The sequence below is a fragment of the Polyodon spathula genome, chromosome 1, assembly GCF_017654505.1.
Source record: "Polyodon spathula isolate WHYD16114869_AA chromosome 1, ASM1765450v1, whole genome shotgun sequence".
In the NCBI taxonomy this organism is placed as follows: Eukaryota; Metazoa; Chordata; class Actinopteri; order Acipenseriformes; family Polyodontidae; genus Polyodon; species Polyodon spathula.
In genome coordinates this window covers 67,278,125-67,304,134 of record NC_054534.1, presented here as the reverse complement: position 1 = coordinate 67,304,134, position 26,010 = coordinate 67,278,125, and the positions used below count along the sequence as shown (strand labels likewise).

Here is a 26,010-nt window from a genome sequence, read left to right as displayed (position 1 = left end):
TAGTAAAGTACCTTGTATTAACTAACTATATTCTTGTACCATTCTTACATGTTAATTATGTGTCATTTCAGGTAAAAGTGCCCTTGAAGTCTGCGGAGAGTGGCAGACTGATGAGTGCTGCAGCGAAAAATGCAACATCTGCAAGGTTTTTCCAGTTTACTGCCTTTTTTATAATTACCTTCACATTACCACAGCCAAAATGTGTGAAAAACTTGAGATTTTTTTCAAGTGTTTTTTTTTTTAATTAAATTTGATACAAATGTAGTTGTGAATTAAAAATGAATTGAATTCTCGTTCATTCAATCATCAGCTAGTTTTCTCCTTATGAAAAGCTGCTATTTCATTTCAGATTTTTGGCAACTAATACTGTTTTCTGGGCACAGTAATGTAATCACTAAAACATGTTGTAGTTCTAGTTTCCTCTTTCTGTATTAGGAAACTGTTAAAGGTTTTTAAATAACTGCTTGATAAAAGCAACAAATAAAAGCAAGCCATCTTTATAGGATTCTTCTTAGGGTTATTGCCAAGTCCTAAATGAGGAATGATGTATAGGTTGTTAAAGCTGCCATTAGTTAGGGACCACTAATGTTTGCAATGGATGCATCTAATTAACATAGAACAAGGTAAAAATTATCTTGCTATTGAAACATAGGTAAGCTACAGCTTTAGGCATCACTTTATTGTTTATTGGGAGGTACTGTAAAACAAAAAGTATGCCTCTGAGGATAAATGCAGGAATTGTTTTAATAACCTTTGGTGTTTATAGTTTTGATTTGGTAAGGGATAAGGGAGGCGATGATCAGATTAGTCCAGTGAGTCTGCTAGAATCTTTATGCAGATATGCTGATAACAGCAACAGAGGCAAATGTAATGTAATAACGAGGATTCCTGATTGTAAACGTCCTTTTGTTTTTTCCAATACTTAATTTCACAAAAAGTTTCAAAGACGCCCTCAGAAAACCGACAAAAATGGTGTCCTGTTGGAACCCTTGGTGTTTGCAAAGCATTGTGGTCCAAGAACCACATCATCCGTGCCAGTACTGCTTCACTAGTGGGCTCATACATATTAAAGAATTAGCAACAAGCAGAGAGGCTGCCTGGAGTCCCAGCAGGTTAGCAAATTTGGCTGCAGGGGTTTGTGGAAAATGACATGCTTAGGGTGTTGCAATTACGAATCATTCAGCAGAACCCTGCAGCATTTATTTGCCAAATATATGCCTCAGATTTTAAAACGTAACCCTTTGCAATTCAGATATGATAAAAAAAACAAAAACAAAATCAGTACAAAGCTTTGTCTGTTGATATTGCCTCAGAATTTAGTGCAATGACATAATGGATATAAAACAATTATTGAATCCCTACAATGAAAGATCTGGCGCTAGCACACATTGAAAAAAATACAAATTAATAGTAGAAAACCATTTCATGAAACAACAACCATGTCTTTTTGTTAAATTAGGTTTCATGATTTAGTTATTTGTTTGTTTGTTTGTTTTACTCAGCTCTTTGACTTTGAAAGCCACGCAGCAGTATGACATCCCTGGTCAGCAGCCCATCAGAACTGTAATGGAGGGAAAGGACAGTTTTTTAATATCCTCCCACAGCATGCTCAGCAATATCAATGAAACTGAAGTTGAAAAAGTATTTGCAAGCAGGTTGGATAACTGTGGAGAGTTCCATAAGAAAGACGGTTATGTATCAGAAAGCCCGAAAGAATGCAGAACTGAATTGCAGACACTTCAGGACGATCCAGGTACAGCAGAGATAACATCCACCTGTTCTGAAGTTAAACACAGTTCTGTGACTTATGATACCTCAGACCAAGGTACCCAGGAATGCAAACCCATAACAGCACTAAGTAAAGAAGATTGCAGCCCAGTGGTTCACACTGCTGAAGATACCGGGTGCTCACCTAGTGATCTTATGTCACTGTCATCAAATACAGAATGTGATAACAACATAAAGCACCCCGGCATCTCCGAACACCCCCAAACAGACCCAATCGACACAGAGGAAGCCCCTATGCTTGACTATAGATACCTACAGGTGCAAAATACTTCCTCCTTATCAACAGAGGTGGTAGAGGCCAACAGTGTAGCTGAGGAACCGATTGACACTGGTTCTTCATTCAGCTTGAAAGGGAAACAGAAAAGGCGTTCTTTGTATGTGGAGGAAATACTTAAAAGAAATCAGCCTTTTGAGGTCCACAGTGACTCCTTTGAACAAGAGGGTGAAGTTATACATAGTGCTGGCCGATGTACTGGTGCAAACTATTTGAATGAAAACATTAGAATATATTCAGATGCAGAAAGTAAAGTTGAGGACCTTGAACTAAGCATGTCTCAGGATTCAAACACTCAGATCAGCTCTGATTCATTCTGTGATGAGAAACGTTGTGGAGCTGGAAAATATAATGCAGCAGAGCGCCACCAAAAAAGAAGACACTTTGGTCTGAAGACAAGGGCATTGACAGGAAGGCCAATTCCTATGTACTTTCAGCCTAAGGATCCAGTAAGTACCATTACTGTATATTTTCTGTAGCTAAAACAAAAGTTGTGGGCTGTTTTATCCAACTTAACCACACCCGTCCATAGACCTTTCTTGTAAGCTACGCTATGAAATAAGCAATTTTAGTTTTGTTTCGTTTAGTTTTTTTACAGTTGGGAGATGTGGTATTTTTTATATTGTTTGCTTTTATAACTATATTTATATCCCTGTGGCTTTTTGTTTTGAAAGGAACACCACATTATGCTTGAGCTTTCTAATCAGTCTTAGTGTTATATTCTTTAAACAGAATGTTAGAATAAATGTAATGCTTCTCTATCTGGCTGCAGGAGCTCCAACGTTAGTCTTTCCTGCAACCATCAAGTCTCCAGCCCAGCAACAGCGACATTCAGAGAGAGCGCAGCTTCATTACCCAGCTTTGTCTACGTCTTCATTAGAAAGACTGGCCCGCTGCTAAAACTTTAAAAGCTCCGCCAACAAGACAGACTATCCCGTTGTCACTTTATTCATCTTTCACAGTCATCATTCCATTATCATCATTCCATTGCTTTAGTTTACTGTTTTAAATCTGCAGCTGCCCTCCTCCAGAGCTTCCAACGCTCCAGCTTTCCTCCAATACTCAGATCGTGGCAGCAATTTCTGCAGTCAAGGCTAACGCTAATCACCATCTAATAAAATATATAAATAAACAAGAACATAAGAACATAAGAAAGTTTACAAACGAGAGGAGGCCATTCGGACCATCTTGCTCGTTTGGTTGTTAGTAGCTTATTGATCCCAGAATCTCATCAAGCAGCTTCTTGAAGGATCCCAGGGTGTCAGCTTCAACAACATTACTGGGGAGTTGAAATAAATAAATAAATACTAAATAAAAATAAATAACTACGGGGCGCTTGACTTCCTCAGCAATCTAGTCATATGTCCGCTCATCCTCTCAGATACTACAAGCATTAATACATGGTGAGAGATGTGGTACTAGACTGGAAATCTGTCTTGATTATGAGTTAAGGAGTTCCACTATTAGGAGAATGACTGGAGTTGCGAAGCCCAAATCTCTGAATGTGAGTTCATCTTTTCCATTCCAAGCAGACATGATAGTAGTAAACTGCTGATCGATCCCGTGTTAACTAACACATAGGATAGTCGGCATCTCATCTTTGCCCTTTTTTTTCACAATATGGGGCACAAAGGGCACTGAACTTCCTCAGCTGTCTATTAAAACTGACCAGCTTCACCAAGGACATTTCATTCAACTCTCAAAAAATTGACTCGCCAGTATGCCCCTCAAAGTACATTGCCTCTTAAAAAACCATTTCTCCTATCAGACCCACTGTTCATTGACTCCTCCTGCACGATTGTATCCCGCCACTGGTTCTCCTGTCATCTTGCTGTGTCTATTCAAATCAATACGGTATATACAAATGCATTTATGTCTTCAAACATGCAAGCAAATTTTATATGCATAATGACTGAATAAGATAACATCCCATATAAGATAAGATACTGAATAAGATAACTTATTTTTTCTTATTTTAGGATTTTGAAGCTAAAGCATTGCAGCTCCACAAAAGTGCAGTTTCAAGTGTTAATATACCAACACTCTTTAGATGTATTCCCTTTCGAAGGGATATTCTAAAGTTCATGTCTGAAGATAGACACCGACAGTGGGAAAAGAAAGAAAGTGCATTCCGTTTTCAAAGGTATGAGTAGTTAGGGTGCAATATTGTTTACGTTATTACAGCTAAACTGCAGATGAATAAATACATTTTGACTAAATATTAGATATGCTCTACAAAAAGGTGTAAAATATTATTGACCCCGTTACCCCTCCCATGTTTAATAATTTATGTTAGCAAGGAAATAAGTTGCTTTCGGAATTCCTTCAGCATTCATACAGTAAGATAAATATGGTACCATGGAAGCATACAGAGCACTTGGAGCCATTTAAAAACTGAAATGAACTCCCGGATGATATTGGCCACTTGGCAGTTAAATCAAAATATTCCCATGAAGTATAATAAAGATTATTTTGTGGTTGTTTTCAACACCATCTTGCATCTTGCTTCATAAAATCTAAGCCACTCGACTTTTCGTGTTTTTATTTAACTTTATATCATCTAAAAGTACAGTACTTATGTAAACTCAGTCGTGTCAGTGCACTAAAGAATTTGATTTCTGGAGATGGACTGATGAAAGTTTTGGCATTTTCTTTAGAGCCTGGAAGGCACACAGACACCAGTTATCCTCTGTCTACAACAGACGACAGAGCAGTGACCTGAAAGAGTGGGTTCAGATAGTGAAGGAGAAGAAAGAGCTTGAAGACTCTCACTGGCAGGAGAGGCAGAAGAAAATACAGAACGTGTATGTAAACCCCATATTTTTTTATTTGTGCTTTTACCTTTTACATTTTTGACTGAGCAATTTCTGGTCTTAAAATACGTGATAGTAGATCAAACCTGTGACCTCCACGTGGGTTGATGCCTGATACTATCGAAATCTGACTTGTCCAGTGAATCACGTGTATGCATACACAAGTTAAGAAACCATTTCTGTTTATGAACACAAAATACTATTTGTCAGGAAGGGTGCGGTTGCCTCTTTTAGTTACTTTTTCCTGCTGTTTAAATTATTGCTTTAGGCTGAGACATTCCAGGGAAAAAACTGCTGAAAGGCTGAAAAGAGTTGGTCCTCATCTAGAAGTCTATGAAGCCTTTCACCCTGAGAGGACCGACACCAGCTGTCACAAGTTCTTAAGTGCAGCAATTTGTATTCAGAAGTTCATTCGAGGATGGCTAGTAAGAGTCCAACTCGGTAGGATAAGAGAAAAGGTAAGAATATGGAATCTGCTTCATATGCATGACGGTACCCTTTGTGGTAGCAACTTCCTGTACTCCTGTTTGTGGGACGTTATTTGGAAAATGGTTTCATTTTCGGCGGAAAATGGCAGAATCCACTGTCAATTAAAATATCCTTCTATTTTGTAAAGCAATCCTTGGTTTTGTTTACTGTGGTTGCTGCGTTTCATACATAATTATGTTGTAATCGAACAAGTATGATTATTTAATGATTTTATCTTTGCTGGTCATTTTTTTTTTTTTTTTGAGACCTTGTAGAACAAAGCATAGCAAATGACAAAACCAAAGGAGAGCAATTAACAAAAAAATGATAACTTAGTTGTTTGCTTGGTCACATGATAATTATAAGATAATGCTTTTATTTAGTTTGAAAATAAACATGGCACAAAGTTGCTACTCTATACAGTATCATCAGGAATTTAAATTATCATTATTAAATATATAAATGCTCATATCTTATACAGTAGATATAGAATTATACCTAAACATATGTAAGTGAAAAAGCATTTTCTCATGCAACTCATGCCAGCCACCTTTCAGCTGTGCTTCCTTTGGTCTTAGTCCTGAAATAACGTCCCAGAATGTTAAAACAGGATACATCATCACCAATTACAGATAGTAAGGAAATAGTAAAAAGTCAATGTTAAAACACTTGAACAGGGAGTCTGAGTGTCTCACCTGGTAGAAGCACAGCCGTGTGGCTCACAGAGTGAGTCATACAGCGCAGGTTTGTGTCCTTGCTGTTAGAATTAGGCCGGTCTTCGCTGGGGGCTCTGAAGGGGGCGTTGCATTGGCTCTGGCGCTCCTATGGGTTAGGGAGACAAAACTGGCAGCAGCTGTTTCTCCTCATCACGCTACAGCAAACCCTGTTGGCCAGGTGCCCAATGAGCACAAAGGCTGACACCTGTAGGGCTGGACTTTATCCTCCAGAGGTCGGTAGCTCGCTGACATCCGCTCTTGAGTCCCCGGGTGAAAAAGAAAGCTGTCTTGGTTGTATAATCGGACGACGCCCACCGAACCTCCGGGTCTCCTGAGCCATGTGGCGAATTGCTACGGTGATGTATTTGGACATGCCAAATTGGGAGGAAATCAGGAGTAAAATAATAATTGGATACAGTAAATAAAAAAAAAAAACTAAAAAAAAACATTTGGGTATGTGTTTTGTACTGTGTCCAATCTATGCCATCATATTGCTCACTTCACTTGTTTGTGCCAAAGAAAGACACCTAAGTGCCGTTAAGCATTACAGTGCCCTCAACACACCACTGGCGGATATCAGTGGATTTTTAAATGATCCATCCTGTCATGAAAGCACATTTAGGATACATATTTTATTACCTGTATTTCATTACATGTACTGTCATTGATTTATGTAATTGGTCAATGCCTACCTAGGACCTTAATGAAATTTAAGATGTTCTTGTTTTAAGCAGTGATATTTAAAACATGTCCATTAGAACTGAAATTATGTTCAACCTTATCTGTACCTACAGGCTGCAAATCATGGGCCATCCCTTTCAGCTGTTGTTAAGCAATACCGAAGAATGATGCATAGATTAAAAAGGCGCTTTGGTGTTATAAAACCATCTGTCCCGATGGTGTACAGTGATCTGGAGGAGTGGCTAGACCGAAAAACAAGTAAGAATCTAGAAACAAAAAGTTAATTCATATTGTACACTGGGTAAGAAGCTCTTTACACCAGTGTACACTATTGTTTGTGAAAGCAAAATCAAGCTGTTAGAAAACTAGTAAAACATGTAGACACTTATTTGAGTCCTTGTGTAACCTTCTGATTGGTCTGTGACAAGTTTTATTATGTTAACAATTGTTTAAATTGCACTTGAGAAGAGTCCTATATAATTATATATCCTGTTCTCTAAGCCAGTCATCAATTATTTGACCCCATTCGATGCACATTTTAGGTGAAGAAAAATTTGTTTTGAGTAATGCTAATCTCATTCAATGTGAGTTCATGAGCTAACATGGATGTTTTTATTTGTATCGACCGACCGACCTCAATGCCATGTTAATGAAAAAATACCATATTTACTTTCAAATCTACCAAATTGATGTGAGTGTAACTTGGCCACAAGCCATTTTTTGGCATTTGATTGTGTAAAAAAAAGCCTTTAAAATTGCAATGAATAATTCCTGTCTTCTTTTTTTAAGTGTATGAAAAGATGTTTATAAAAAGGCAGTTTTGGAAGGAGTTGGACAAATCTGAATTGCCGAATTTCTTCAGGGACTGTGCCCATTTCCCTTCGAAGCAGGACATTGAACATACTTGGTCTCTAATAAACTATGGTATGTACTCCTGTTATATCTACATAAAATAAACATCCCAGTTGGCAAAGCTGGTTGCAGTGACGTCGTATTGACGTCACATTCTGACATTGGATATTGGTCAGAATAAGGTTGTATATGGAAGTTTTTTTGACGTCTGAACCACAGCGTTGTATCAACATCACAATCTGAACACTATACCAACGTCTGAATCACAACGTTTTTATCAACGTCACAATCTGAGCACTATACCAATGTCTGAATCACAACGTTGTATCAACATCGCAATCTGAACATTATACCAACGTCTGAATCACAACGTTGTATCAACATCGCAATCTGAACATTATACCAACGTCTGAATCATAACGTTGTGATTAGGTCAGAATCTGACCTAAAAAATATTATTATTATTATTATTATTATTATTATTATTATTATTTAATTAATAATGATCTAAAATAGCTTTCATATGCATTAGCAATCCAACCATAATCCAATGTCAGATTCCTAACCTATATGTGTATATCAATATTGACAGTTTGTAAACTGATTTGTTTTATATCAAACAGAAAGTACATCATGTTGACCATCCACATGAACTACAATTAGAATGTGTAGGTGCTAACTACTTATTTCCTCTTCTGAGAAAACAAATCTTTGTACCCCTATAAAGACTTCAGTGACTATAACAAAATATCAAAAAAAAATTTGGCTTATATGTATTAAGCATAAATTTTATTACCCACACTTTGTATAGGAATTTTAAGGTTTATGTAAACCAAAAATAAATAAATAAACAAACAATGGACACTGGTGGTAGACTAATGAAGCCATGGTCTGTCATCTTTATCCAAGGTAACTTAACTCGTTTTTTTCAAATATTATAGTACAATGTATATTATATACAACATTACACAGCGTAACCTCAATTATTATATGTTCACTTTGCCACAGGTATATCACGGGAGCTGATTTTATTCTGCCAGTGCACTTTAAAATTCCAGTACAGCCAAAATAGATTCATTCTCACTCATTCTCTTTCTCATTCTCATTCATTCTCTCTCATTCTCACTCATTCTCACTCATTCTCACTTATTCTCACTTATTCTCTCATTCTCTCTCATTCTCACTCATTCTCTCTCATTCTCTCTCATTCTCACTTATTCTCATTCATTCTCTCTCATTCTCTCTCTCTCTCTCTCTCTCTCTCTCTCTCTCTCTCAGTCCTCTGCCTTTCTATGTTTTCTTCACTGTATCTGCAAAGACAAATAGCAAAAAGTAAACAGTAAGTTCATAGTTAAAAATATATACTGTGGATGAGACAGCTAAGTTATATATATATCTGAAACAGACTACTACTACTAATAATAATAATAATAATAATAATAATAATAATAATAATAATAATAATAATAATAATATAATAATAATAATAATAATAATAGAAGTTGCAGGCAGGCTTCCAAGCATTTACAGCACAACATGGTATGGTTTAAGACTTGGAAATCATTGTTAATTGGAAAGCATCATTTGAAATTACTTAAGAAAATAATAATTATAACTAGGGGTCCACTCGAATCGTGGTAAATTTACATATTTTTCACGGGTATGTTGCGGAATAAAATTAGGATTTCGTAGACCTGTTTAAACATTAAATAAACTTAAGTAGACAGTATTTCAGAACACTATAAAGCCTAAAAATAGTGGTGCTTGCTTCCTTACTAAAACAGAATGCTGTCATTTGACTTGAGACTGCACGTTCTGCATGCACTAAATTGGTTGGAAGTTAAGGCAAAGCTTTGCTAAGTTACACAGATGTGGAAATCAATAAGAAACAGCCCAAAAACTTGTTTACCCAAGGGCATCTGGCATATTTTAATAAAGGCAATGTATGCAGCATGTTCATTGTCATGTTATTTGTCCCATCCAATAATTTATTTTATTAGTACTGAGTCAAAACACGGAGAATGTGGCTATTTGGGTCTAAAATTCCAACTGTGAAAAAGTAAGCAGCAGGTTGAAGCGAGGTGGCTGTGCTAGATCGTTTTAGTACTGATTTAACTTGCAGACACGAATACTTTTTGTAGGAATACTTTTCTCCTGACAAGCAGCACCCAGTAGTCGAGCCAGCAGCAAAAGAGTGAATGATTTCCCTTCCGGTGAAATACTGTCCTTCCTAGAAACAGAAACTTGTAGTCAGCCGGTACTTTGCATCCTGGCCTAAAAATCAGAGCCAGGATTCATATGTTGTGCCACTAATTTCCTCTTCTCATGAGGACTACAACAGCATCATTTAATAAATCTTTGTAACTTGTAACTGGATGCATTGATACGTTTAAATGAGAACCTGTGGCAAAGCGGTTAACAGTGTGCAGGTGCAGGTGATCAGTAAACAGACAGACAGTTATATTCCAGATGCAGTGTTGTTTAATGAGTTGTAAATCCAGTAGCTGAAAGCAAACAGTAAACAGTAAATTATGCTAAGTAATACAGCGGCGTGTATTACTGGAGTTGTAATCCACGGGTAGTCCCGTTAGTAAGTGAATTATGCTCGTGGTGCAAATACAGTTTATTCCTGATACAAGTGCAGTGCTGTTCCGGGTTTGTGCTGGCCCTTGGCGACAGCTCCGGAATGTGTTAGCCGTCTACTAATAACAAGAAACAATTAAAGACAATACAAACCAAGCACTCACAATATGTTTTTCACACAAATCACAGGTCCTTCCAGGTTGTTCTCTAACCAAAACGAAGGAACATATTACGTCGCTTCATCCTCAATTCATACCATCACACATGACCCCTTGGTAAACAATTGCAGCTGCTCCTCCAATCCGTGACTGCCACATCATTTCCCTTCCGGGTCGATCAGTTAGTACACTGAAGCGACGCCCCCTTTCTAGATGACCGAGTTCCTTTTAACCCTGGGAATGAAGTGTCAGGCCAAACAGTCCAGGGTACTCTGTTCCCGTTACTTAGCGCCCTCACAGGCCGAGAGGGAGATTTACCACCAAGAATCATTGTCTTTCTGTCACAGAACCCCGTAATCATTTTTCTGTTATCGCACATACATCTTGTAGTTTCTGTTGTCGTTCAAAGACCTGCATTGTAAAACTCCACTGAGGTGGAACAGAATGGGATAAACTCACTTGAGCTTGTTTTAAAATGCACCATGCACAAGCAGAAATGTATGGAACACATTTTAAATGCAAAAAATATAACTGTTATGAATTACAAAAAACAAACAAAAAACACTTTAAAACAAATCTGGTGAATTTAAAGAATAATGCATATACAGTACCGGCAAACTGATACATTTCCATTTTTAATAGAATTGGACCAAGGAATTTTTTAAGTGGTTTTCATATTGCCCGCAGCAGAAGTAGTTATCTCTCATGTGATTACAGTCCCAAACTTAGCTGCTGTATGTCAAATTGTACATTAGTGGTAAAGCCTTAAGCAATATAATTAACATGGGCCAGATCTTGAATTTGAACTGAATGATGCACATCTCTTGCAACCCTGTTTACATTATAATGCATGTAACATTATTACTGTTTGCTCAGATTGCATTTTTTAAATCTCAATTTTCAATAGTTCAAACAGGAATGAATGAAAACCAATGATCTGAAATTGAACAGAGGAAAGCAGCTAAATTATGATTAGTTTCTGATCCCCAGGCTTGTGAGCAATTGAACACCAGCAATGGCACATACAGTACCACACAGTTTTAGACCTGAAATATTCCACAAGTTAAAAACAGCCAGGAATAACGTGTGTTTTGTAGTCGCAGTTACATTAACATTCTATGTTGTCTTTTTATTGTCAAAAAATGGCATAATATATTTTAGCTAGAGGGAGACTACAAAACTTCACTCTGAAGGTTTTTTTGGTTGGGGGGGGGGGGGGGGGGGGGGCATTTTGGAACCCACTGTTTTGCTTATCTATATGTGGTTGACTTGTAAAACAGCGTGCAAGTTGCCTTTTTGCAGACTAATAGATCCAAAATACAGTTGCCCCGCGTTATACCACCCCCCTTTATAACGCCACCCTCGCGTACCGCCAGCTATTCTCTCTGAACAAATGTCACCAATATAAAAACAGTGCTATTTGTACCCGTTATATCGCCACCCCGCTGTCCGCCATCCGCCATCCGCCCACTTCCCAAGCCAAGCAAACTAAATATAAGCATTGTAGTTTCCCTCATTGTAGCACCAGCAAAATAATCATGACCAGTTAAAACAACAAAGTTATGCAGTTAACCTTTGACTCGCTTTCCTAATTCGTTGTTAACTGAACGTTCATACCAATGTCGTCAACACTCCCACTCCCAAGCAAAACAGAAAGTACAAAATGGTGAGTCCACCCTACATTTAACACCAGAGCAAAAGAAAAAGTTTTTTTTAACTGCTTAGAAAAGACTGCTGTTGAGCTTAAATTGCTTTGTGAAATAAATAGATGGCATCGTTCAATGGGAGTTAGTATTCAGCAGGCTACAGTCGTGCCACACACAGTAAAGTTCAAATTACAGTACAGTATGAAAAAAATCGTACACTTTTTTGTTTTTATGGATTTGTTGTTTGGGTGATTTGAAACTAAATGAGTGTTTTATTTATTTATTTATTTATTTATTTTTAAGTATAAACTGTTCCTCAACAGTAACCATGTATGCTTGTGGCAAGGCGTAAACCCTGCACATTGGGAAATATGTAGTTTATTGTATGTTTTTGGGTTAATTGTTAATAGATTGATTTTTAGCTGCTGTGGCGCTCCGACGGGGACGATTACCCGTCTGCGTGGAGCAGCAGCTGAAAGCAATCAGCTGTTCCAGCAGACGGGTGGGCGTGTCTCAGTGGAGCTTCAGTATAAAAGCAGAGCAATCGCTGTGATCGGGGCTGCTGCAAGGCCTGCCGTTTTCATGACACCTTTGATTTATAGTTTGTTGGATTGTGTTTTATTTTTTGTGTTTTTACAGTCTTGTACCGTCCATTGCTGCTAGCGTCACATGACATTTTTTTGTTTTATGTGTTAATTAATACTGAGCACCGTGCTGGCGTGTTTCACTGCACTTCAGTGTCTCCGTGTCTCCATTCCAGCTCTCACCTGCCTGTCTGCCTTCTTCAGTGTAGGAACAACAAGTAACAATGCCACAATGTTTCATACAGATGGTAAAACATAAAACATCACTAGTAAACCTACTGTTGTGTTAAGAACTAGTACTGTAGTTTTTTAAAAATATATACATTTTATTAAAATGGCCTGGAGATACCTTAATTGTATAACAAAAAATTTAAATGATTGAAAGTTGTGTGTGTGTGTTTTTTTTTTTTTCTTGACCCTCATTATAACGCCACCCTCGCTTATTGCCTGTTTTTGCCCATGGCCCTTACCTGGCGGTATAAAGAGGGTTGTGGGAAGAGAACAAGAAGAGAAAAAGCTCAGGCCAAAACATAATGTTTGTTTTTGATTTGAGTCAGGTAAACCCTAATTTAAATATATATTTTTTTTTAAATTTTGAATTTAGGGTAAATTGGTTTTGCTTTAAAGAACTGGAGAAATACAAATCTTAATCATAAAAAATAGTCTGAATATCTTGATACTTTACTTACAAGTAACTTTGTCTGAAAGAATATCTTGAGATGTTCATCTGCTATATGTGCATTATTTAAGGATTAAAAATTGATGGACTATAAGAAAAAAAAAATCCAAGGCATGGTTTACATGCAAAAGTAAGTCTCACCTTTTTATCAATTATTTTGGTAGTACCTTTTGGGTAATTTTGGTTAACATATAGTTTTCTTGCGCTTCATCCAAGCCATTGAACTGTTGGCCCAAATTTTGATTAGAGCAAATGCTTCTTGACCCCGGCTACAGTCTGGCTCATGGTGCGTCTCAATCCACAAAAATATGGCTCAACAGAATAAACAGAAGTGTTTCTGCAGGCGTGGCTTTTGGTTATTTCATCAGCTACGAATGACCTACTAATGGGTGTTAAAGGGGCTTTAGATCATATTAAAAACAGGAGGGTGTATTTAAATGTTTCTGTCTCCGTTCCAGTTTGGCCTTGCGTGACTACTGATATCATGCAACTTTCTTAAAGTGGGTCAACGAGAAGTCTAGTTTGTGTTAAAGAACCGCACCAAAAAATGTAATAAAAAAGCAAAGGAAACACAAAAAAAGCCAGACATATTGTTACACATATTAGGAGAGAGCGCTTTGCACTATCCGTGCATTATTTGCTGAACATTTTTTGTCTGCGTGTATGTATGTATGTATATATATATATATATATATATATATATATATATATATATATATATATATATATATATTGTGACGAATTCTTGCTTCTGGTTGCACTCTATGACTGTATAGTATAGTCTCCACACACTAACAGGTGTGTTTAAATAACAAACACTGACAGCAGTATTACAGTTACCCTCCATGGGTTGTATTTATTTTAGAAAAACAAAAATCAAATAAACAAACAAAACCTAACCCTTTCTTGGGTCCTAAACTAAACACTTATTTTTCCCACCAAACTAAACGGGGGCAGGCTAATTCTGCTTACCCTGAAACATTCAGTTTTAAAGTCTTCTGTTACCTCAGCGTTTGGTCTCTTCTGATTGGTCTCTTCTCCCCCACCGTCTCAACTTTACCAGCTTTAACTGCTAGACAATTAGCTAATTAAACAATTAAGACCAACTGATGATCACTCTTGACATAGGTATGCTCCCCAGGGTCTTAAAGCCGTCCTATATCCTTTCTAACCTAATACCTTAATTTGAACAAAACAACAAACCCAAGTCTGCGATTTAACCTGATACATCAATCTGTGGGCACCAATTTACATTAATTTATTTACTATAATTTTACTTTTAAACACATGACATTATTTCACAGTTTGTTTACTACCCAGTTGGTTTATGTTATCTTCACATTTTAATATTTTAGTTTTCTTTGAAACCAACACCACAACCTTTACCCAGATGGAGTGTGCATTCTTTACAGCCACGGCCCCACGGCTGACCAGTTTTGCTCCGGAATGTACACTCCATCACAATATATATATATATATATATATATATATATATATATATATATATATATATATATATATATGATATATACACGTTTTCCTACAGAACTGTAGCTTCAGCAATTCTGATCCTTATAGTAGTCTATGAACAGCACTAAAATCCAGCATTTTAGGTTAATAGTGTTAAAATATCCAATTAAAATATTTAGTACAGTACGTGGTAGTAAATCTACAGTCTGCTACCCTACCTTCACACATTCCGCACTACATCATCATAATAATAATAATAATAATATTAATAATAAATATCCTAATTCCAAAGTGACAGTGCAAGGCTGTGGTCAGTGGAATGTATTTTTTCATTAATCTTTTGTTGTTCTTCTGAAACCAATCTTATTATAATTAAAGATTTTACTTTAACTCTAACAGTCGCTAAAGCATGACGCTGAGGTTGGTAACCTGCAGCAATATATAGACCTGTGACAGAGATTGAATGATTCTTGGTGTTAGATCTCCCTCCTGACCTGCAAGGGCGCTGTGTAAAGGGAACAGAGTGCCCTGGACTGGATTGCCTGACAGTTCAATCCCAGGGTTAGGCGGAAGTTGGCCATCTAGAAAGGGGGCAGAGCTACGGTACACTAAATCATTGACCCAGAAGGGAAATGATGTGGCAACCGCAGATTGGAGGAGCGGTTGCACTTGTTAATCAAGGGGTCATGGTTGATGGTATTTAAGGGGACATAGTGATGTGATCGGTTCCTTTGTGAAAGGTTAAATTATGTAACCAAAAGGAGAACTTATGCTATACAATTGTGAGTGCTTGTTTGTTTATTGTCATGTCTAAAAATAATGTTTTGTTATTATTTAGACAGCTGAAACACGATCCAGGAGCTGTCTCTTAAGCCAGCCAACACTTCACTTTGTTTGCATTAAAGAACTGTATTTTCACCACGAGCACTAGAGCATGCACTGTTATTTATTAATATATTAATTAATTAACTTATTTATTGCAAAGGGCTGCATTTTGTACTTTGTAGTAGCTTTAGTATTTTGTATAACCTTGCTTATAAAACAACTAAACTATAAAACACTATAATTTTAAGAGTCACCTGCAAATGGCAATAATTTGAAACATTGAATAAATTGTGTCACATTTAAAAAATAAATACTGAATGAAGAGGTCTCTAAACTCCTCATACTGTATTACTTACTTTGTTATTAAAGACTTGCCTGGTGCGGCTTTTAATTATAGTATAGTAGAAAGTTACTCAAGGTTATGTCACAAACTGGATCTTGAGTCTCGTAAACATATGGTACGGCTTTTGGACTTGTTTCCATGCAAAGTAATTTTTGGTCAATTTGCATGGATTTTTAACATGAGAAGACGATTTAGCCACCCTTTTTGCCCTGTGTTAGTGGCAGTAGTGCACAGATTTACAAATTGGATCATCAAAATCAGCAGACTTGTTTAGCCTCTGGGAAAGGCTTGTTAAGAGAGCTTTGTTTATTAAATCATGTTCATTAAAAGTAGACAGTAGACAGCTCTCAGATAGTGTCTTTCAAATATGTAGCTTCCACTATGTTTACTTTCCTCAAATAACTTTCCTTGAGTGCTAAAAACAATGTATCTTGTTTGCCAAACAATAGATTTCTTCTTTTTCAGGTGCTTCAGTTTAGTTCTATAATAGATGCATTTATTTTAGTTTGACAGCACGTCTCATGCAAAAACAAAACCACATGACTATTAGCTAAAAATGGTAACAAACCAAGAATACTTGTAGGAACTACATTCTGTAATTTACTTAGAAGCCCTTAGCTGTTGCATTTTATAAATCATGTTAGGACAGTTTGACCTTTATGCTTTAACACTGTAGTTTTTCAGAATGAGAGCAATGTCACAGTGACTCATTTCTGAACATTTTCCGATTTTTCTTTTTGCTTGTCAGCCAAGACACAACTTTTTGTGTAAGCTACTGCAGTGAACACACAGATCAATTTGCTTGAAAGCCACAAAGATCTATGCAGTTACATTAAGGTTAATTTTATATATGACATTTCTAAGAGCTATTAAAAACTGTTTGTACTTCAACAAATATCAGAATGGAAGTTTATTAGCACTCTGTAATACGCCTACCATATTGCTGTCATGTGACATTCACACAACCTAAATCAATAAAGTAACACCCACCACCAAATTATAAGGCACACTGGCTTTGCATCAGAGTAAGAGCATTGTACCAGCATTAATTGGTTATTTTTTTTAGCAATTTGAAATCCCCTGATATAATTATGTACAGTACAAAGTTGCGTATCCGACCCCCTGTGGACTGGGGTATAGGCGGATATGTGAAAAAGTCGGATTTGTGAACATCTATAGAAAAAGCATTTACACATCCATGAATAGATTAGTGAACAAAAACAACAAGCAAACTGCTTTAGACATGGGGACATTTTTTGCTTTAAAAGTAAGCAAACGTAAACAACATTAATTCGGCTACAAATACACAGTGTTGCTATGCGGTTTGTATAAACCATCTCCACGCAAAGCTTGTTACAAAAAAGTAAATAAATGCAAAACAAACTGTAAATATACAGTAACCTGCAACTGATGGCGTCTTTCTTTACTGTAGAAGTCCCTGCCTCCCTGGTTCTGCTTTCTTAATATCTCTGTCATGGTACTTTGCTCTCTTTCTTGATATTGCCAACAGCCGATAAGCTTGGTTTGAATATTGCTTCGGCTATTTTAAACAAACAGCCAGTAAGCATTGCATTTGTGAAGCTTGCTTTGTTTAATTAAAATGCATTTAAAAGCTACAACACACTGCCATTATCTGCAAGCATGCGCACCATCATGTAAACACATTAAACAAAAAAATGCTTTCTTGACTGGTGTATTGAAACGTCACTGCTGCACGCAGCTGACTGACACACGCACAGCTCGCCTCTCTTAAAGGGAAACACACCAAAAGTTGCTATAATGCTTTCTTTCTGTTTCCATTGCGGAAGCTGCATTTGCTGCCAATGCCATTACTCTCGTAGCCTACTTTTAATATTTATGTATTTATTTAGCAAGGCGGTTACTTGTTCAAGGCGGTTATGTGACGGTCGGATATGCGACGTTCCACAATATAACTTTTATTACCATATATTTTATGATTCATCATTGCATATGCTTGAAGAAGAAAATCTGTCACACAACTTTCTATAAATGTATTGCTTGTGATTTGGTATAATTCATACTGTTTTTCTTGAAACCCCTTTGCAAATGGTCAGATCTTAAACTAGTATTTTCATGAACCTAAGAGGCATTAATTAAGGTTTCTGTTCCATTCTAATTATAGACTGTTCTATCGCTGCCTTCATGTTAATTCTGTTAGTCGCTAGTTTGTGTGCTTGCATTCCTTATCACAGCTGAATTAAGCCTTAATTTAAAAAATCTGCCCATAGGTCTGTTGTTTAGCTGAGTATTTATTCAGTTCATCTAATCCTTAAAATTAGCATTGTACATATTCATCTAATCATATAGCATTTATTATGAAGTTACTGCACCCTGCTAAATGGTTTTAATCCAGCTTCATTTGCTTGTCCAGCCTTTGTTAGTATTATTTACAGTATGGAATACCTGTACATTAGAGTAATACACAGAATGTTGTTCCATTGACCTTGTTATCAGAATAGTAAACCGTTTTATTTATTGATGTATATCAGATGTAATGAAAAAGACTATATATTAGCATGTTTACCATGAAACTTCAATTAAATGCCTTCTGCGTTTACAATATTTGGCAGCAGACCCGGCACTTATTGGAGACCAGCGATTATTTGAGACTGCCATTTATATTAGATCTCTAGCTTCACATGCTTCATGCAGTCATTGAGAAGCCGCTAGCACACAACCTTGTAGCAACATCGTAACTCAATTTAAACATTCCAGCAACTTTGTCAGTAATAGTTTTTCTATTTTACATTGTATTGTACACCCTAAGTGAAGGTGTCATTACGTTCTTCTTATATGCACTGGTTAACAAGGATACGGTATGCAAAACATTGGAAAATAAACAGGTATCCGAATTTGTATTTAAAAACAGAATTAGATCTACCATTGTTGTTAATAATAATAATAATAATAATAATAATAATAGTAATAATAATAATAATACAAACGTCTTAAATGTTTCTAAAAATGAACAATAAAAGCAATAAGTATCATTATCAAAATTATTTACTGTTTAATCTCAAATATGTAGGCCTACCTTAAATTATGTTTTCTATTATTATTATTCTGAAAGTCATTTTCATTGCTGTCAAATATTAGCATGACAGAGACCCGGCGTTTAATAGAGACCCAGCGTTTATTTACAGTATTTGTCATCAGCAGGCCCTTCGCATATTGGAGACAGGAGATTATTTGAGACCCAGTGATTATTTGAAGTTTTATGGTATATCAATGAGGAGGCAGAGTCATTACTGCAACTCCTTCCTGTCCTGCCTGGCTTATGTCTCAGTTGTAGGGTTGGGTAGGGTTGGGTTATTCCAATGGGAATTTGGGATGACAAATATTTCCAATATATGTAATTGGCCTTAAAGCACATCACAGTGTGTTTCCAAATTATTTTAAGATTTATAAACTTTATAAAAACAACATAATAAGGTAGAAAACATACAAACACAAGTAATAACAAAAATGGGAAAGGCTCTTAGTTTCCAGCTATTTTTTAATATAAAACATGTTTCTTAGTTTTATTTTCTGTATTACAGTGAACAAAACTTAAAAGTTCTTTGTTTCACAGAGCTGTCCTTCAAGTGCATAAATAAATGCATTCTCAAGTGATACAGCATGAGTGGAAGAACTGTGGAAGCATATTGCCTTATTTAGGTTATCTGACAGTTTAAGTTATTTTGCTGTATCGAGACAGTGCACTTTAAGTTATTGGACTAGTGCAGTTTTTCACATTTTTTTTTTAAAACTGTACCCCTTCCTTCTGAAGGTGTCAGCTCAAGTACTCCTTTAAATTTTCTCTGTACTGAATGGGTGCAGTAAAAGGCAGAATAATCTGATTAACAAATTAAACTTTTTTTTGTTTATTTAATATATCATTTATGTCACAACAATTTGAGACTAACTAACTGCTGGTTTAGGACATAATACCAAACAGTAAGTCTTTGGATGCACAAGCCCAAAAAAGTAGTATTTGGGAATCTCTTCAGAAACACACATATTCGCTTTCTATTTGGCAAAGTTATTGTAAACAATTAAAAATAGTCTGCACTGTAAATGTTTGTCACGTTACAATTTACTTCCCACCTCAGCATAACTATGGTGCTATTTAAAACATTAACCTCAAGTTAAAACTAACAATGATAAACTTTTTATTAAAGCCATCATAAAAATTACCCAAAGGGACTGTCGCTTTGCTCTTTCTGGAGACTCTTGTATTTTCTTCCTTTGTTTTTCTTTTGAAAGTAAGACATGCATCCATTTTTATCTTGAGGAATGATGCACAGGATAAACTTGGTGCACTCTATCAAACACCGAAAACAATTCAACCAGCTACAATTGCTGTTACTAAAATGTAGCCGTCCCTAATAACAGTAGAAACCTGCTCAATCAAAGTTACGCATGCGAACAGGTGGATGATAATCATGAAACTGTGAACTTCAGCGTCTAAACAAAAATGAAATAATTATGCAGTGGTTTAGAGATAATATGTAATACTGTTAAAAAAAAAAAAAACACAATTCAAGATCATTATTTTCTTTTACTTTCATTTTTATTTGTGCATTTCTGAGTCATCCTGCATACCCCCTATGACCCTCAGAAGTACCGTCAGGGGTACACATAGCCATAGTTGAAAACTCCTGGACTAAGGGATAGATTCAATCTTAAACTGAGGCGGAGATTTGAGAAGCTACAAAAACTGTGTGGCTTTCCAGTTTGCTGTGTCTCTTACTTATCAAGTCAAACAATTCCTGAAATTTCTGTCAAGACCGAGCCTTCAGTAGTAGCACAGTAAAAGCCGGTCCCCATGACATACATTCACACTATTTACAAGTTTGGACAAGAGGTTTGGAATGCCAAGTTTCATTACAATTCAACGAGTGTGTCCAGACATGTAAAATGAAAGTGTGACATTTGTACATATGGTATATACAAAGCAGGTGCCTTAGGTACTACAGTGCATATCCACATCAACAGAGATATTAATATTCCATGATTGTTAATAATGTAAGCTGACTGTAAAAAATGTTTCATGGCAAGCTCACATTCTTTCTTACTAGAAGAATTGTTAGAGCAATTCATACATATTTTACTGCCACTGATTAGCATGTTGCTGTTATATACCCATTAGTACTATACATCTATGCATCGTGTGAAAGTAATTAAAATGTGACATGCTTTTAACAGCAGTAGAATGGGGACTGCAAGGTTGGCCTGTTGTAAGCTGATTCACCTCTGCTATATTATCCATTAGATAAAGTGGACCGTTACCATGGTACCCCACAGAGGAGTGGATGCTGCTTCCTTGTTCCTTAAATAGCCGCTAAATTGTTTAAACAGATAATTGGAAAGTTGGATGACTGCCAGGAGTGTGCCCAAGTGACACATGGGATATTAAGATGCCACAACCAGAGGCTAGACTGCTGAGATTGAACAAGTCCAGAGGCTACAGCATCACAGCCCTACTGATTAGCAGGTTTTTTCCCGACGTTTAGGCCTATGCTAATTGTCTGCATTTCAGTCAGATGCTGTGTACTTTGTAAATTTAATTACACCAGTAACTAGCCTAAATGGAAACTCTGCTGGTTTGATTTAATGTTGTATTTTATGATAAAGAAGCTGGATACTTTTTCATTAAATCCAGTCAGTCAGGCAGGGTGTTTACATGCTCACAACACATTTTGTAGTTTTAGGCAAAATTAGTTTTCTGAAAAGTAATTAATGGAGGACTCCAGTCAGGTGTTTTGTTCTTAGAACACTGTGTGTGTCTGTCTAGAGGAGTTAACAATTCTGAATATAAAAGATTGGTTATAAACATTTGGATGATTTTTCTCTAATCATTTGGATTAGATATTTATTTTCTATTTTTATTATTTTTTTTTTATGTAAGCAGGCTGTACAGAATTGCATCTTTGTATTAATTGACATCCGTGCGTACAGCTGTGTTCAAAAGTTTTGCATTACCCAATAGAATGAACACATTTTGCTTCGTAAAATCGAATGAAACCTGTTGAATAATGTTAACATATTATATATTATTCTTGTCACCTTTTTGCTCACCACATGAAAGGCTCTCACGGGTTCTTCTAGTTGAATGTACACAGGACCTAACTATCACGCAGGGCGGCTAAACCTACACATCTTTGTATAAACTTTGATAAATAATGAAATAAACACAAAACAAACACCTAGCTCCTATTTGGAGTACTACTACCTTATGGCTTAAACCATTTAGACTTTTGTGATATAATTTTGTAGGTTCTTTGATTACATAATGTTACAATACCCAATTAAACCCCATAACACCCAAATGTGCATCACATGTTTTTATTTTAAACCCCTCCCTGCTATATCACAATATATATATATTATATATGTATATAGTCCTAAATATTATATATATATAAATATTTATGTCAGTCTTCCTAAAATTGTAGGTGATGCAAAACTTTTGGCCATAGCTGTTCATTAATTTGTTTACTGAATACATGTACCGTTTTTGGCAATTTGTTCTTTACTCATTTGTGTATACTATATTAAAATAATGTAGATTTGAAGTAATGCATACTATTGACCTTCTTAAATAGAAGCCTCGGTGACCAAGTGTGTGAGCTTGATATCCTGTCAATGTGCGTGTATGTAATGTGATTATTTGGACACAGGTTGTCCAGGTCAGTACATCAGTGAGGCCATGCCTATGAAGGGGTGCACAGCATTGTCGAGTTAGAGGATTGGGTCTGGCAGTCACGGTTTGGGGCAGCGTTGCAAATCACGATATGGGGGTTTTAACTCATGCAGTTTTTTTTTTGTAGTAAATCAACCATTAGTTTAACAAATGTAAAAAATATTCTAACAAGTACACAGTAAATTATATAGCATTAGTCTTTGAAGAAAAAAAAAAAAACAGGCTGTAATTTTAGCACTTACAGAGCACCTGCTATAAGGATTTTACAATCAAATCTCAAATCTTATCATTTCTGTCTTTGAAATATTGTAGGTACCTTTGGGAAGACAGCTGAAGCTGTAAAAAAGCACCAGGCAGTGGAAATGGCATTCACACTGTACCCGCCTCAAGGAGCAAAACCTTTAATTGGAGCTATTCGCCAGTCAACATGGGTCAATCCTATTGTGGATGGAGAGGAAGGATATAAATATTTAGGTAAATATATATTGATAACTGCAAAAGTATATTAAGGAGATACATCTATGTGTCTTTAAGAATGCTTATGGATGAGTGTTCATCTGTTCCCACAGCTTTTTTTTTTTACCCCTATATATTTGTAATTTTACAGTTTTAACAGAAAAAAAAAACATTAAAGTCATAAATTAAATCAACCTGTTGCTATGAGGGAATTGCAATCCGCTTTGCCATCAGCATGTGTCTACTTTGTGGCACAGCAGTTGGGCTTTCCCAGCATCCCTTGCAAGCAACAGGCAATCACTGTGTCTCAGAAGAATGCTCTGAATCTCGTGATTCATTGTTTTCTTTATGTTTGTTTATAATGTTGTGCATCATCACCCATTAACTTACTGGTAAGACTGCTATTGTAAACAAAAAGCTGCTACATCGCTTTTAATGCAATAATCCTCCACAACTGAAACTCGAAACAAGGATGTTGAATTACAAAGTAAAATTAGGCATCTATAATAATTAGCATAGTTAGAAACATGTTATAATGTGCTTACTTTCTCTGCTGTGGTCTGATTATTTCTGTGAACCCTGTTTGATTAGCAAACTCCCCTAGGTGGGCAGGTAAGTAACACAAAATATATGATGTCTTACTATGGTCTCTTACACAATTTAATATTAGACTTTAGTTAGACCAGTGTAGATTATACATTTTAAATGTAATGTGGTTTACATTTTTCCACTGTTGCTTTTACGAAGTTGTCTGAAAGTAGATATTATAGTAAGTGCTAATTACTGTGGCTTTTGTTTCTGGATTCATTTAGCGCTTGGCTAAATTCCTGCCTGAGGTTTTCTATTTCAAATTAAATGTTTTTGGCATGTATTAGCAGTATTTAGAAGTTAATTGATAGCAAGCATGTTCTGGGTGGTTAGATTTAAACCCCTGCTTTGTAATGTTTACATTTTATTTGATCGTAAACACCACTTTTTCATTTGTTTTTATTTCACCCTTCTGTATAGTTCTGCTGAAGGTCTGTTTTTTTAATACATGACTTCTGTGCACGCTTCACGCTTAAAGTTGCCACGCCTTAAATTCGGTCCACATTGTGAATTGTATTCATCATGGAATGCCTTATTGCTTAATGATGAGTGTGACAGGATAGCATCACAGCCCAAGCTGTTGCCAGGAGGAATGAGACTCAGAGACAGGAAGCTGCAGTTCCAGCACTCGCGTGCACATTTAAAAAAACAAAACAAAACAACAACAAATAAACACAGGAACAAATCAACTGGCACGAGGGCCAAAAGAAAGATTTAAACAAAACAAGCAATCGTACACAAGCACTGCTTAGCACTCAATTACCTAATTGGTTAATGGCCACACCTGTGATTTTTGTCAGGGACAAAATTAACCCCATCCCTGCCAACCGTACATTCCCCCACACACTATTGAAACAAGCAGATCTTTTGTCCTGCCACAATGACATTTTCCATTCCATTTCCATGTCACTGGCCGCCAGTATTGTTTTAGCTCTAACTTCTAAAATACAATACCATAATTTCATGTCTAGTGAGACACTCAGGCTATTTACATTATCATGCCACAAAGGTCAGACCAAGTCGGCAAACTGAATTCGTATCACATGTTGCTTTGGCAGATGCTATCAAAAGTCCTACCCCTCAGTATTTGTAACATGCTGTGGGCTGTTACATGACAGGGTATTCGTATATTATTTTTTAAAAAAGTAGAAGTTCATAGCTTTAGCCTTTCCTTGTTTACATGCAGTACTCGAATGACATTTATTTAATGCTAGTAAATATTTGTTTTACATCTTTAAATCAATGTATTTACTTTTATTGGCCTTTCTTTATTTAATGCAAGAAGCAGAAATCGAAAAGACGGGTCTGAATCCACTTGGGTCACTGGAGCAAAGCGCAACTTTGCGCTATTGAGCAGTTTTTTAAAATTGTATTTTAAACAATAATAAAATAAAACACCATTTATTTAACAAGAGGCTGTGCTAGCCAATGCACAAAGCCAACCTGGCTGCTGGCAGTACCACTGCTTCTGACTGTCTGAGCCACAATATGGTAGACTCAGTCCCAGAATTAGACGCTTGCGCGGGTCAATGGCCTATCGCAACGTCGATTTAGAAGATATGTGTAAAATCGAAATTAGGATACACCTCTTTCCCCGGACTGCTGAAACACTCGTTCAGGAAGGCTTGTTTAAGTTTTTAAACTTACTCCAACTGGAATTACTGTGTGGGCTGTACCCCTTTCACCAGAGCTTCCACCACACATGGAAATATTGTAACTACTCTATCACCTCCAGGTCTAATATTATATTAATGAAGAGCCAAGGTTTTGGAAATGCTCCCCCAGACATGGGGAGTCCTAGGCTTCTATAGCTGTATAAGGTCATTATGTAAGAGTTTTGGAATTAAAACAATAATAATAAAGCTGTGAAGAGTTTATACTATTTTATTGGTGCCTGTAGAAACGTAATGAAATAGTTGTTATTGTTTATATTTGCATATCGAGGGAATTGTTAGATTAAAGCAAATAAACTACTTTTAATAGCCTAATAAAAATATGCATTCTATAGAATATTATTGCCATTAGTGTAATATACAATATACTGCATTGGTCTTAGAACTTGAGGCTTAACACAAATTTTAAACATACATTTGTGTTCTTGGTCTGGCATAATATATACTTAAATATATTGCATTGTATTAGATTACACAGCAAACATTCCCAACTTTAAATCCCAGATCCCAAGTTAAATCCCAGACTTTAAAACAATGCATTTTCTAAAACTTTTTTTAATCATATTCTCTGTTTTTTTCATCCAACTTTAGTACTTTATTAGACTTTGTGTAACAGGCTTCTACTCCAAGCATTCATGTCACTCCTCCACAAATCTTGGCTGGTCCTTACTGTTATTGACTTTACTTCCCATGTAAACTGGAACACT

General features: G+C 36.2%; 1 protein-coding gene across 1 annotated transcript in view; it reads left to right on the top strand.

Moving 5' to 3' along the window:
* LOC121323117 (IQ domain-containing protein M-like) overlaps window positions 1-26,010 on the top strand; it is a 47,884-nt gene that overhangs the window by 7,046 nt on the left and 14,828 nt on the right. Inside the window, exons 2-5 of the mRNA XM_041263952.1 lie at window positions 5,203-5,333; window positions 6,854-6,998; window positions 7,530-7,664; window positions 22,899-23,060. Of these exons, the coding sequence (XP_041119886.1) occupies window positions 5,203-5,333; window positions 6,854-6,998; window positions 7,530-7,664; window positions 22,899-23,060 (573 nt within the window). The remainder of the gene's footprint in view (window positions 1-5,202; window positions 5,334-6,853; window positions 6,999-7,529; window positions 7,665-22,898; window positions 23,061-26,010) is intronic.